Below are 14,223 nucleotides of genomic sequence, written 5' to 3'. Positions count from 1 at the left end.
ATATATATATATATATATATACATATACAGTATATATACACTAGGGCTATCAGTCGATTAAAATGTTTAATCTAATTAATTACATGATGTTTCGATTCATTAATCCAATTAATCGCAAAATAAATTTGACTATGAAAGTACCCACAAAAGATTATTTAAAGATATGTTTGTGTTAAGTGAGAACGTATCAAGAAGACATTACAAATTGTAGCTTTAGAAATATTTGATTTGATTCAACAACAAAAAAAATATTACACAAACATTTAGGCTACAACAACAATTTAGGCTAACATAAACTATGGAACATAAAAGAATTTTAGAAACATCTCAGTATTGTTTGTTCATACAATGAAAGTCAATGGTAACCAAAACAGCTTTGTTACCAACAGTCTTCAAAATACCTTCCTTTATATTCCACAAAAGAAAGGTTTGAAACGAGATGAGGGTGAGTGAATGATGACAGAATTTACATTTTTTTTGGGGTGATCTATCCCTTTAATGTTATTTTTATTATTATTATTATTATTTATTAATTTAATTATACTCTAAATAAGAAACTAAATCTGCCAGCAGGTGGCAGTAAATGTCTTTAGTCGATTCGTTCAAACGGCTGACTCATTCAGGAATTCAGTAAACGGCTCACTTAATGAATTGGCATTTGAATCATTGGTTCACACAATTCGTTCAAAACGCGGATTCTTTTAGAAACTAAACACGCTGTGTTCCTCGGAGACGAGCAATAGTTCTGCTGTGGCTTTATAGGTAATATATACACATAATATTGTGTTTAATATATAACACAATATCAACTTCTTATTTACTGAACTGTTGTATAAAATCACTTTTATACTCCTTATTAGGGCTGGGTTTTGACACAAATTTCACGATTCGATTCGATTCTCATTCACAAGCTTGCGATTCGATTCGATTACCAATTCGATTAGATTCGATTCAATTCAATATCGATTACTTTGGATATATATCAGGTACAGTAGGCTACATGCCAAATTTTCTCAAGGAAAAAAAATCTCTCAACTAATGCTGTAAAATATACATGAGAGTCAGTTGGTACTAGCTACATTACTATAATATTGAAGGTTAAAACTGACTGATTTGCAGGCTACACAACTGCTAAAATTACACTTAATTAAGTTTTTTAAATAATAAAGTTACAATTACATAATAATATTTCTACTTCAATTCGTTTTTTGTTTTTTTAATAGGCTATAAACATTTAAATGGTAGCTGTCATAAAACTTGACGGATTTATTCAAACAAATTAAACACTGAAGAACAGTAAAAAAAATTATAATTAATATGTTATATGGTGCATATATTTAGCAACATGCCCCTCTCTACAGTTTATTTTTCTAGCTGACTAACGAGTTTATGGTCACAGAATATGTTTTGTTTTTTTTCTGAGGTAACTGATGTTAAGTGACATTGTTTACAAGACGTTATATTGAAGTCTTTGCTCGACTGAAACACTGATTGTGTGATTACATGAGACAGAATACGGATTGTAAAGTTGTACTCTTTCTTTTAACTTACCTTCGGTTGTTTAGTAATGTTTATTTTGTGCTGAAACTGGTATTAATGTGGAGGAGATGATCAGTTCACGTGCGCCTCGTGCTGCCGCGTCTGTTGAACTGAGGGGCTCCGGCGATCTGTCACTCCACATTAAACAGCGCCAAAACGGCATTTATTGCTTGAATACTGCAATACAACAGACATCATTTGAAATCTGAGACTTTATTTCATATTAAAAGTACCAAAGCACAATGCTTATTGTGATTTATTGGATGGGAGGTGGCGAGGTGCCCTTCAATGTTCCGTCCATTAACTGAAAACAGGGTAGAATAATCGATTATTGGGATTTAAGAATCGATATCGTTCCGTAAAGATGAGAATCGATTAAAATCGAGATTTCGATATTTTTTACCCAGCCCTACTCGTTATATTAGGGACAAAATCAGAAATATTACTCGTGTAATAGCCTACTGCTCTCCCTGCTCGTGTGATATCATATGATATAAATATGAGACAAAAACACATATAGGGGCATTTTTGCCCCAATATCTTGAATTTTAGGGCATAACTGCATTTATGGAGTTGTTGCCCTGCATCATATTTGTCAACAGTCAACTGTATGAAATGTAAGATGACGTACAGGTCTGGGGGCGGGGCCAGTGCGTTAACTGCGTTAAAATATTTTAATAGTGTTATTTTTTTATAACTACTTAATTAAATGAATGCGTTAAACTGACAGCCCTAATATACACATATGTGAGGGATATGTGTTGATAATTTATACAGAAAACTTAGTTTGCTTGAGTGTTTAGGAGAGAGCAATAGACTAAAAATGAATAAACAAATAAATAAATTCATACATTCAACCAAATAATTAAAGAACTGCAAAAAATTTAATTATCCCGTTCAATTTCAATAATAATGAAACTAACATGCTCATGCATATTAGAGAGAATATACTCCGCTTTATTTCACAGAACATAGGCCTATTGGCTTTCTATTTGTCATGACTCAAGATAGGTATTCACAATCATTCCATTAATGTTCTCTCCAACTGGCTTCGCACAGCAGTCAGAAGGACTGGCAGTGTTTTTCTTTTTCATAAGCATGAAGCCAATTTCATTTGAAACTTGACATCAGTCCACCTGTCATCAATGTTTTATACTGCAACCACCAGAGGGCAATCTAGTTTAAGCAATACTATAGAACAGGTGCTGTCTGTATTTCTAGGCTGTCAATTTAAAGAAATCCTTTACAAAAGATCAGAAATTCCTCTCCTGAAATATAATTCTCTCTCTCACACACACACACACACATATATATATATATATATATATACACATATATTTAAACGTGCCAGTGAAAAGCATCCAGCAGGACAGGTATCCAACGTGAGAACTAACTTCATACTACACTATTTACATAGACAACTTTAGAAATATTATAAGTTGAAAAAATATTTCTGTTGCTAGATATATTCTCAACTGCATTCCATGTTATATTTAAATCTAGGTTTTTTTGTGTGTGTGCGTGTTCTAAATTTGTATGTAATTTAAGATTATTTTCACCATACCAATATAATTATTTGAAACTGAATCTGACTGGAATATCATCAGAAATTAACAACTAGAGCTGTGGGTAGATTACTTAAAAATTGTATTCCATTACTGATTACAGATTACATGATGAAAACTGTAGTTAGTAACGCAATCTAGGTTACTCATTTTAGGTTATGTAATGACTACTTTTTTAGATTACTTTATCAAACTTGTTTTAAACGTACCATATTGATATAAAAAAAAAGCAAAGAGAAAGAAAACATTTTCCATGTTTTGATGTCAACATCATAAAATGCATTAAACATTAATGAGTCGATAAGAGAGTGAATGGTGAATACGGAGCTGATAAAAACCTAAAAATTCATGAAATCATAAAAATGTAAAATAAAAGCAGTTTAAACACTATTAATATAAATATTTTATTTGTTTACTTGCATGTTATTGTTGCCATTAACCAACATCGGAGAACTGTAAACATGCATAATAACAAATATGTTGTTAAATTATTGAAATATTATCTGCTTCTATATTTCAACAAATATTTTAAGAGGTGACGTTTGGGAAGCCCTGCATTAAACACACATTTATAAACATGAAAACAACGACACGCCCAGTCTTTCAGGTGTGAACATTTTTTGTACAGACATCCACAACCAATAAATTATGAATAATTTACGGCCACTGTATGAATAAGAATATGTAATCATGTAATCCATAAAAAAAAAATGTACTATAACCTGATTAGAAGCATTTTAAATTATAATATACTCTTAATTACAAGAACAACATTTTTGGAATTTGATTATGTAATACAGATTACATGTAATCAGTTACTACCCAGCACTATTAACAATCTTTTTTTTTCTTTGCCATCATACAGCTTTTGTTGGTTTTTATTTATTTTTCTTTTTTCTTTTTTTTTAAGAGCTTGACACCTCCTGGTTACCATATACTTGATTAAATATTCACCAAATAAAAAAAACCTTCAAAAGAAACATAGGACAAGGAAAAGCAAGAGACAGCGGAAGCATAGTGGAATCATGGTATTTAAGAGTCGTATTTACAAAAGGCAGTACAACACAGATTATGACCACAACTAATCTTATTTACATTTACCTTTTAAAAGTTAATGGGAATGAAACTATAGCACATATTAAAAGCAAAATCCACACGTTACAATACAAAAATAAAACGGTAAAGAGTAAACAATGCTGACAGTCTGAAGTGATATTACAATGCAGTGTGCTGTACAAAACTGGAGACGGGGCGTTCACTTTGTTCCACACAGAGTTGTGAGACGATTCTGCATTGGGGGAAAAACAAAAAACGTTATTTTAATTTCTTCCGATTTAGAAGGTGGTATCACTATAAAAACGGTTTAGAAGTTCCATTAAAAATTAACAGCAACCACTGATCTATATTATATAATGTCCTCTATTATAGATCAGTGACAGCAACACATACCTGCAGGTTTCTGATACTGCGTAGGGCCTTCTCATCCAGCTGACTCAGATCCACAGAGTCCATCTCACTGGCCAGCAGCTGAATGCACTGAAATGATAAAGAAAACATGTCATGTATGCATACATACACAATGTGTTTAACTTCATTAGTAGCGGTATCAAATCACCCACCTCTCCGTTTGCGAGGGGGACACTAATGACAATGTCCTCTCCACAGCCAACAATAGGTGAGCCGTTAACAGACATGCTGTACACCTTCTCCCTGTGACGTGCAAGTCTCAGTGCTGGAGTCTTGGGCAATCTGACGACAAAAAAAAAAGACATTCACACAAATAGCCCTTAGAAAAATTTCATCAATCAGACTAGTTTTTACACAGCTTGGAAAACATTTTTAAATTATCTGGACCTTAGGGATGCAAAAATTGTGTTTGCATTTCACAGATGGGGACTAGGTAATTCCAGGTTTAGTTTGATATAATGAAATGGGATTTTGTAGATTGAAAATTTTTTTTTTTTTTTTTTTTTTTTTTTTTTAGTAAATGTGTCATTTGTGAAAGTCAAATATATTAAAAAGTCATGAATATTCAAGCAAATCACAATCAAAGCCACAATGTCATCTCATGTGTAAGTATTTACCTTGGGTCAAAGCGTGGTGTGATAAGCGGAGTGGCGCCAATGATTGAAGACTCAAGTAAACTTCTAGCAGGGGTGATCAGAGGCTTTCTTGTAGACCTATGTACAAAAAGCAAATATGGATTCAGACTCCCAGAACAAACCACTGGGATTCTGTGAGGGAACACTATTAGGACAAAATCGGTGTGTTTAATATTAGCTGATTGTACATTTTCTTTACCTTTGGATGGTGTTGCTCTGTTTGCTGATGGAGAGAGCTCTGGCCTTCTTTGAGGTAGAAGGTGCCTTCTTTGATGCTTTCTTCTACATTAGACATTAAGGAGAGAAAGGGAGTCAGGCTCCTGTACACACATAAACAGGGGCCAGATTTTCTCAAGGACCCTTCAAAGACTAGTATTACCAACCATTTTCTTTAACATAAATAACTGTGGCTCAAACAGTAGAATATGGCACTAGCAGCAACAAAGGTTATGCATGGAAAATGCATGAACTGATTCAATGTATACCGCAAATGCAATGCGAGTTGCTTTGGATAAAAGCTTCCACCAAATGCATAAATGTAAAAGTCAAAGTAAACGTGTACTAGACTGCCTTCAACATTTCCTACTTGGCTGTTTTAAAAATGATAATCCAGATTTTAGATGGAATATAAACATTTGAACATTATATGCATATTTTTACATTTATTTCTTGAGGCTCAAAGAGTTTTTCTCCTGCTAGATAGTGACAACACGGCAATCACATGTGCTCATCTTTGTCAATACATTAACTTCAACATGATTTGAATGCTCTACTAAGTAGACCTACCTTTTTGACAGCAGACTTAAGGGGTGCCACGTTTTCATCTTCTGAGTTTGCACCATTCTTGGCTTCTGTAAATGAGATGAAAGTTGGAAGGTCATCTTTTGAAAATACAAGTAAGAAGGTTTTACAAGCTGACAGAGGATGCAAAATGTACCTTTGGCAGCAAACTTGAGAATCACATGATTCTCAGCAATAGCAAGCTCCACTTGAGCAGCTTCCTCCCTCACCTGATCAGAGAGAGAACACTTTAAATCAAGACCAAATGTGATTGATTTAACAATACTGATTCGTTTACAACATGTAAAACATATGGATAAACAAACATGTTTAATGCAAGTACCTTTGAATCATCCACTGGTGACTTTGGCTTCTCTATATCTGAAGTTTAAAATAAGAACCGTGAGACAATACCAAAGTATGTGCGATATTTATTCCTTCCTATGCTATTTTACCCCATATTAACATAGGCTACATGGACTATTGGTCAAAAACCGAGCAACTGACATATGATCACATGTACAACAAAGAGGAAAATCCTTACTGCAGAACTCGATCCAGTTCATTTTCCTCACTGCCATGGGAAGCTTTATCAGAGCGGTCTTGTAAAGGTTGTCTGCATCTTTCAGAAGATTGTTCGACTTCTCCTTCAGTCTTTCAACAACGGTATGAACTACAAAGAGTAACGTTTTTAAAGCGTGGACACAAATACTTAGTATTGAGACACTAGCGACAAATCTTACCTTCATCGTCGAAATCTAGCAGAAAAGCTTCCAGTTTCGGTGTTTTGGAATTCTTCTTGTTTTTAGCATTCTGTGTGCGTTTCCTCGGTGCCATGATGAACCTGAAAAACAAAGACGATACATTTCTTCAACCCCATGGCGATTCCGCTCATATATATTAGTACTAGGTACATATCTAGTTAATTTAAAAAAAAGCATTTATATTTTTCTTACTCTAATAACCCGGTCTATGTCGAAAATGTGTCTCTCACTGTAGCATACATCGGCAGTTAGGAAGAGCCTTTTCAAATTTAACGCTACTACGTCAGTAAGCCAATCAGAATGCAGCTTTGACCGTCGCTTTGTAAACATGCTTCGTGCTCTGACCAATAAGATATCGCCTCTCCTAAACGAAGAGTCTGGCCAATGGTTGAGTGTTTTACTGTCACGGCTAAAGAAAGAAACAAGCGGATTGGTGGATGATGCATGTTCCCGGAAGGAGCGCATCGCAGTTATCACATGTACTTTTACGATGGAAACAGAACGATTTTATTCGCTCTCACATATGTGATTTGTAGTTTATCAGATACATTTAAATATTTGCGGAGTATCTATATATAATAGATATATTTAATATATTGGTTAGTTATATGAATCCTCTGTAAAAGAACGTCGTTCACAGTGTTTCTCGAGTTCTGTCACTGAAAATGATTTTTTTTTTGTTAATGTCCAGTGCTGTTTTATTATCATTGCACCAACAACTCAAAAAATGCTTTGAGACGCTAAAAGCGAATAAAAGCATTTGGGACAGTGAACTAGCTGAATGTAAACCTCTCATGAGCTCTCTTGGACCCCTTGCAGTGCAGTTGAAGGCACTGAAAAACGTTCAGATTGCAAACACACCTCTTGCCAATATCCCTAGTTTACAAGAACGCCTTCATTACAAACTGTCACTGGCTGTGGATTCAGTTCTGGGAAAACTAGCTGAGAAAATGTAAGTCCTGTTTGATTGTCATTTTATTGCACATAAAAACAATGCTTCATTTGGTTTCTTCTTCATATTTCCAGGGATGCTCTTCAGAGGGTGCGGGATGCCATCAGTCTACAGGTGTCTGCTGTTTTCCAGTTCTATGAGAAGAACACAGACAATCTTGACATTGCTGGTTGTGTCTCCAGATCAGACATCTGTCCCTCCATCTCAGATATGTTAGAGTGGCTTCAAGATGCAGATCGCTATTACCACCTACAGTATCCTTTAAGTCATTCCTCATCATGACCACTGTTGCCTTCAATGTGATACTTCATCTCTCTCTGTGTTAGGTACATGCATTATTTTGCAATGAATCTTAAATTCATCTGGTCAGATTAGTGCAGAGAAGGAACCTCCTGCAGACGCTGACACCCAGTGACCTTACGTTAATGGAAACGGCACCAAAGAGATGGGAATCTCTACATTCAGCTAGTGGAGAGGAGAGAATTGCAGATATTTCCCCTTTTCCTAGAGTAGATAAGGTTGCACTCTTTGGCCCCATTTTCATCTGGTATTAATGTCTGTCTTGGGTGATCTGATTACAAGTGGTTGGATCTAAAAACACGTGTAAACAGCGGTCCAGAACATTTTGTGATGCTCCCTTCTGATCACAAGTGGCCATAAAAAAAACATATTTAATATGTTGATACCAGCTGTAAACAGAATTTGATACGGTGTAGTAGTTTGGCTGCATCTATTAATTATAGATTTTGTTTGTTGTGTGACATTTTATAAGAATCATAAATTAGAATGTATGTACATGTAATGTATACAATTATATACAACAGTAAAATTAGAGAATTTGGTCTCTAAATATATATTTTGTGTTAATTCATGTTTTTGTGTTTTAGATGCATTGTGTCAAGTTTCATTCTTCGTGGAGACTGAATGAATGTCAGATATTTTATCAAGTCATTTCCACATCCTGTGTTGGCTGTTGTTCTCAGTCTGGCAATGAAGGATCCTTAAAAAAGGACAGCGGTATAGTAATGGTGGAACTCAAGACTCCTGGATTAATTTTGTTTTCCTGTGGGCATTAACTTGTCAAAGACTGAATATCAGCATCATTGGAAGAGCAGTGTTCTGTTTTAATAAATGTGGTTATTTAATTTATGCTTTTTTTATATTGATAAAACAACTGCACTGTTGTCATTGAATGTCTGTGACGGTTCCCGTTACAATTTGGGTGATTTGTAGCTCCGCCTACGACTCACCTCAATCTGCACTTCGTGGAGACTGAATGAATGTCAGATATTTTATCAAGTCATTTCCACATCCTGTGTTGGCTGTTGTTCTCAGTCTGGCAATGAAGGATCCTTAAAAAAGGACAGCGGTATAGTAATGGTGGAACTCAAGACTCCTGGATTAATTTTGTTTTCCTGTGGGCATTAACTTGTCAAAGACTGAATATCAGCATCATTGGAAGAGCAGTGTTCTGTTTTAATAAATGTGGTTATTTAATTTATGCTTTTTTTATATTGATAAAACAACTGCACTGTTGTCATTGAATGTCTGTGACGGTTCCCATTACAATTTGGGTGATTTGTAGCTCCCCCTACGACTCACCTCAATCTGCAGTCCATTGCCTACACCTGCCACTGTGGTTCAGACGCTCCTTTAAAAACAGATATTAGAGACAAAGGAGTCTTGGACTTGGGGATATTGGGTTGTGTTTGGTTTGATTTGTATTGGTTTGAGCACTTTTCCATGGCTACAACAGCACGTTACACTAGCAGCCAGGCACCCCGCTTTACACACTGATGATGCTGACGTTTTCAGAAATATTATCTTTTCTGTTGTGTTTTGTTCTATTATAGTGATTTACTTTTGAGTTTAATAAAGCCTTTTCCTATTGAGCCTTATGATTTCATGTGTCCTTCCTTTTGTTGCTTCCCTTCGAGCCAGGGGTTGTAACAATGTCACATCATACTTCGTTTTTATTTTTTCCTCAAATGGTTCAAGTTCACATAATTTTAATAAATAAATATAGAGAAAACACAATGAACACAGCAATCCAACATACTAAAAGTGGGTGTACTGTTTCTAAGGACAGCAGTGGTGTGCTGTCAGTTGTCTACAAAACACAAGATAGATTACCATTTACAAAAAAAGAAAGGAAAAAGACACTGCAAAATGGGCCTAAGAGTTCAGTTAGCCCACAGTTAATACTATTGGACTAAAACAAAAATCTTGTCAAAATATGATCAAAACTAATCTAAATGCCTTCTTATGAGAAAATACACCAATAAGTAGAGAGTGACAAGCAGCAAGGGAAAGGAAATGTTTCTGAAAATCGTAGACCCACTGCAATACTACTACAAATATTACTACTCATACACTATGCTTCAAATTCTAGATACTAGACTGTCTTTAATTAAAGGTGCACTCAGTAATTTTTTCCACATTAAAATCCTTACCCCCTGAAGAAATGAATAATACTTATGACAAGCTGAGATCACATGGCCAGCTGTGTTTTACAATTCAGTTCAGTTAAAGCTGAAGTGTGTCACAGTGTTTGTGGTGAATCTATCTGTTTTTCAGTGTTAGTGCCAATCATTATTTTTTCAATTCCGTTTTTGCTAGTGGTGCGGAAATTACATACTTTAAAAGGTCAAATGTGTAATTTCTGCTCCACCAGTGTTACCAAACAGAAATTAAAAAAAAAAAAAACAGTTTTCAAATACTCGTGTTTACCACTGACAAACTAATAGTTCCACTCCAAACTCACAGCACTGGTTGTGCCAATGTTCCACTGAAAAAACTAGCAGATTGCAATTCCATTTTGGTGCCACTAGTGGTGCTTTACATACATAAACAAAAACATATCTAAACAAAAGCAAACCAAACAATACAACAATAAATACAATGTATATTACAGACAATATAACGAAGGAGCTGGAGTGAACAGCACCAACATGTGTACGATGTATAAGCAATGAAAGAAAAAGCAGATAAATGGGATTTCAAATGGCAAATATGGACATGATCATCAGAGTGATAATGACACAAAATGCATCTGTCCATTGAAACAGAAATCACTGAGTGCACCTTTAATCATTATCCCTGTTTAGCCACACCTTCCCGCATTTGCTTTCATTTTTATCTTTATCATACATACTCCTTAAGAGGCAGGGCACTGGTTGTGATTGGCTTCGGTGGATCAGGAGCAGAAGGCCTTGAGTTTGCAAAACTGCGGCCTATGTATCCACGTCTGTACCCTCCTCTCTCGATGTGCGGGCAGGTACTGCTCAGCACTGCCCCACTGATCATAAGAATCACTGCTGCCGCCCATCCCAGGTAAATGGCCTGACCCAGCTCCCGCTTGTGCTGGAGGGGAACATTGGGGTTGTAGAAGTCCTGCACCACAGTGTTTGCGGTCCAGGAAACCGGCACTAGGACGCACAGGCCCGTCAGGATGAAGAGCACCCCACCGGAAAGCGCTATGCCAGCCTTGGTATGGCGATCGTCCCCGGCACAGGTGGTACACTTCATTCCACAGCAAGAGACGGTGCAGGACAACCAGCCCAAGAAGATAGCAATGCACATCAGCGCCCGTGCCGCCTGGATATCAGGTGGTAGAGCTAGCATGGAGTCGTAGGTCTTACACTGCATATGGCCGGTGGTCTGGTAGATGCAGTTCATCCAGATCCCCTGCCAAACAATTTCGGAGGTCAAGATGTTGCTGCCTATGAAGGCCGTGACCTTCCACTGGGGCAGTGCAGTCACTGCTATAGCCATCACCCAACCTGTCACAGCACAGGTGAAGCTGATCAGCTGCATACCTGTGTTCACCATCTCGCCACCCTCTGAGTACCACGCCTCCTCGGGCCACAACCTCGACGACACTTTTCCGCTTGCAGGTGCTCCAACTATAGATAATAGCTTCAGCCCTCCTTGCCCAAAGAGGTCGGCACGTTTGCCAATCCTCAGCAAGAAGTTTCGGTCAGTCCTTCTTTGAAAGTTACTTGCTAGGGTTTTGTCTTTCAAATTTCTTGAAGCAAAGTTTTGTTCAGATGCATTTTAGCCCGTCTTCTGGTCTTGTTAAGTTTGTCAGTCCTCGTGTCCACCTTTAAAGTTCCTTGCTGGACTTCTCGGAGTGTCCTTAAATTCTCTGAGCAAAGTTTTGTTCTAGTCTGTTATTTGGTCCCAATCCTCCGCCAGAAGTCTCGGTCAGTCCTTCTTAAAAAGATCCTTGCCAGACCTCTCAGATTTGTCTTTCAAAATTCTTGGAACCAAGTTTTGTTCAGCCACGTTCTAGTCCGTCTTTTGGTTTCTCAGACAGTTGTGTTCACTTTCGCCTGGTCTTTCTTTGAAGAGATGAATAATTGAAGAACTGCTGCCACTTGTCTCAACTCACCCACATGGGATTGATTGATTGAACTTCAATGAGAGTCCCACCATCACAGGCTACATCCGGAGGGTAGAAGTTGGTCTCGCACCACTGTAATGTGTGGTGGACTTCTTGTCTTCTCGGTAAAGAAAGATCTGCTCTTATTGCAGGGACATGTGCCTCTGTTGCTACCCAGTCCGGTGTTGCCTTACCCAAACAGGTCACACCGATTGAATTTGATACTGTGACGTGGATGCAGTGGCTGTCAAAGATGCATTACTTCCAAGCACCCAATAAATGTCAAAAAGAACCTAAACTGGTGTCTGAATGATGGCAAAGGCCCTCGTAAATTATCCAACAGTTTCGTGTGAAGTAAAAAGAAAGGTTCTTCAGATGTGACACCTGTGCGAATAAATGCCAAAAGTAAACACGTTGTCCTCTTTTAAGCTCTTTAGGTTAGACACTCTTGTATCGAGAGCAGACACAAAAAATGCTTCAGGCCACTTAGGCAAAGACAAAAGCAATGTCCTCTTCCCTGCAACAAAACCTTCATGGGTTGGTTGGTTTCTGTCAGAGTGCTGATCGCTTATTGGACAGCCCGATAACCCTTACAGGTGTTTCAAGTGTGCTAGTCTCGTCCATCTTTAGAAACACTGTTGAGCAAAGCCACTCTCATCCTGAAAGGAAAACAGCGGATGGCAGGATATAAAGGCAGATGGAGTGAGACAGAGGAGGGAGGGCAAGAGTGGTGTCTGCTAGCGGATCAATTAACACAAAGACAATCTAGGGGCCATCAACAATACGCCTCAAAGCGTTCAGTGCTTTTGAAGGGCCGATACAAAAGAGTGTTTGCCATTCCCCTAACGAGACAAAGAAATTGCTTTAAAAGAGTGGGCTTGTGAGGATGTTTGCTGTTGTGGGCATTTCTGAGGGCGACTGTGATGACTAACACCAAAATCCTCACGCTTTGAAACAGTATGCCAGTCCATTTTTTGTGATGGAGAACATCAGTAATGTACATCCTCTCAAAAACACTCTGTGTAACAACATTTTAGGCAGAAGTGTGAATTTACATGGCTGTCAAGTTGTAAAGGGATATTTTACAAAAGTACAAATGATCCGATTACAGTAATATAAGGTTACATTTCGAGGTGATTAACAATGAATTGAGAGTGTTGTTGTAATTTTTTTTTTCCGGTCTATATACTGTAACTTACATTTTATAATAATTATTTGATAAAGGGACTACTACTAAGTTGTTTCCAAAGACTTTGTTTTTTGTGTCATTTTGCCCGGTTCCTTTGTTTCATTCTGCTCCATAACATGCAAACGTTAGCGTCTGAGGTGATGAATTAAATATTACGGCTACAAGATCTCTGGTTTAGGTTTCCTTTCTCTTGTGGCTGCCTCTCCTTGGCAACAGTAGTCATGACAACAGCACAGGACACAGGAAATGAGAGAGTGGGTACAAAAAAGAGAGAGCAGACGAATGACTGATAGCCCACAATGAAGCTCAAGTAGAATTCATACAAGAATGCAGCTTTTAAAAAGGCAAACTGGATAATAAAGAAATGTGAACACCGTAATATCAACAGCTGATCCAAGTATCCATAAATATACACTTCCCAAATGACTTTCAAAAATAAATAAAGAGAGAAAAGTGGTGGGGGGATCCTCATTTCAAGCTTAATAAATGACTATTTTCTGTGGAACCAAAAAAAAAAAAAAAAGTTGTTTGAAGTGGAACGTCCAAGCTGCACATTACCATATGATAAAAATCAATAGTGACCAAAGCTGCCAAGCAAGATTTTCTGGGAATTTAAATGTTGGTCTGTTCCATTAATACATAAATATATGAAATACATTCATAAACATTTAGCAAGGAAAACTATATAAGCTGGATAGTGCTGCATCACAACTGTGAGTGGTTTACCTTGTAGATCCAAGTAGGTGTTGCCATCTAGTGGTTTTAAATTGAATCTATTTTTAGAAAACATTCCATTATATTAAAAAAAATATAGGATTGAAAATCATTAATATCTGTACAATAAAATGTACAAAAAATCAGACCTCTTAAGGTTTCCTTTCCTGAACCTCAATAATGACAGAAGACAGAGGTGTGTGTTATAGGCATAAAATACCAATTTATTACTTT

At 37.0% G+C, this 14,223-nt stretch overlaps 3 protein-coding genes and 1 long non-coding RNA gene across 4 annotated transcripts; 1 reads left to right on the top strand and 3 right to left on the bottom strand.

The window, feature by feature from the left end:
- Positions 1–4,122: 4,122 nt before the first annotated feature.
- Positions 4,123–7,038, bottom strand: LOC107654740 (borealin-like). Its single transcript, XM_016441972.1, has 11 exons — positions 6,943–7,038; positions 6,730–6,830; positions 6,531–6,659; positions 6,330–6,367; positions 6,144–6,216; positions 5,993–6,057; positions 5,406–5,488; positions 5,189–5,284; positions 4,724–4,853; positions 4,554–4,640; positions 4,123–4,392 (listed from the first exon to the last, which is right to left on the bottom strand). The coding sequence occupies exons 2-11, from the start codon at positions 6,821–6,823 to the stop codon at positions 4,360–4,362; spliced, it is 828 nt and encodes a 275-aa protein (XP_016297458.1). The 5' UTR covers positions 6,824–6,830; positions 6,943–7,038; the 3' UTR covers positions 4,123–4,359.
- An 81-nt stretch (positions 7,039–7,119) lies between these two features.
- Positions 7,120–8,851, top strand: LOC107654741 (uncharacterized protein C1orf109 homolog). Its single transcript, XM_016441973.1, has 4 exons — positions 7,120–7,702; positions 7,777–7,956; positions 8,073–8,191; positions 8,590–8,851. Exons 1-4 carry the CDS (start codon positions 7,416–7,418, stop codon positions 8,628–8,630), a joined length of 627 nt encoding a protein of 208 aa, XP_016297459.1. The 5' UTR covers positions 7,120–7,415; the 3' UTR covers positions 8,631–8,851.
- On the bottom strand, positions 8,769–9,503 carry LOC107654742 (uncharacterized). Its single transcript, XR_001630365.1, has 2 exons — positions 9,305–9,503; positions 8,769–8,952 (listed from the first exon to the last, which is right to left on the bottom strand). It is a non-coding gene; the product is annotated as an uncharacterized LOC107654742 (long non-coding RNA).
- A 205-nt stretch (positions 9,504–9,708) lies between these two features.
- LOC107654683 (claudin-4-like) lies at positions 9,709–12,599 on the bottom strand. The gene has a single exon (XM_016441869.1). It carries the CDS (start codon positions 11,531–11,533, stop codon positions 10,847–10,849), a length of 687 nt encoding a protein of 228 aa, XP_016297355.1. The 5' UTR covers positions 11,534–12,599; the 3' UTR covers positions 9,709–10,846.
- Between the last annotated feature and the right edge of the window lie 1,624 nt (positions 12,600–14,223).

This window comes from Sinocyclocheilus anshuiensis, unplaced genomic scaffold (genome assembly GCF_001515605.1).
Source record: "Sinocyclocheilus anshuiensis isolate Anshui unplaced genomic scaffold, SAMN03320099.WGS_v1.1 scaffold195, whole genome shotgun sequence".
Classification (NCBI taxonomy): domain Eukaryota; kingdom Metazoa; phylum Chordata; class Actinopteri; order Cypriniformes; family Cyprinidae; genus Sinocyclocheilus; species Sinocyclocheilus anshuiensis.
The sequence above is the reverse complement of the archived record's forward strand: the minus strand, read 5'-3'. Positions and strand labels throughout refer to the sequence as shown.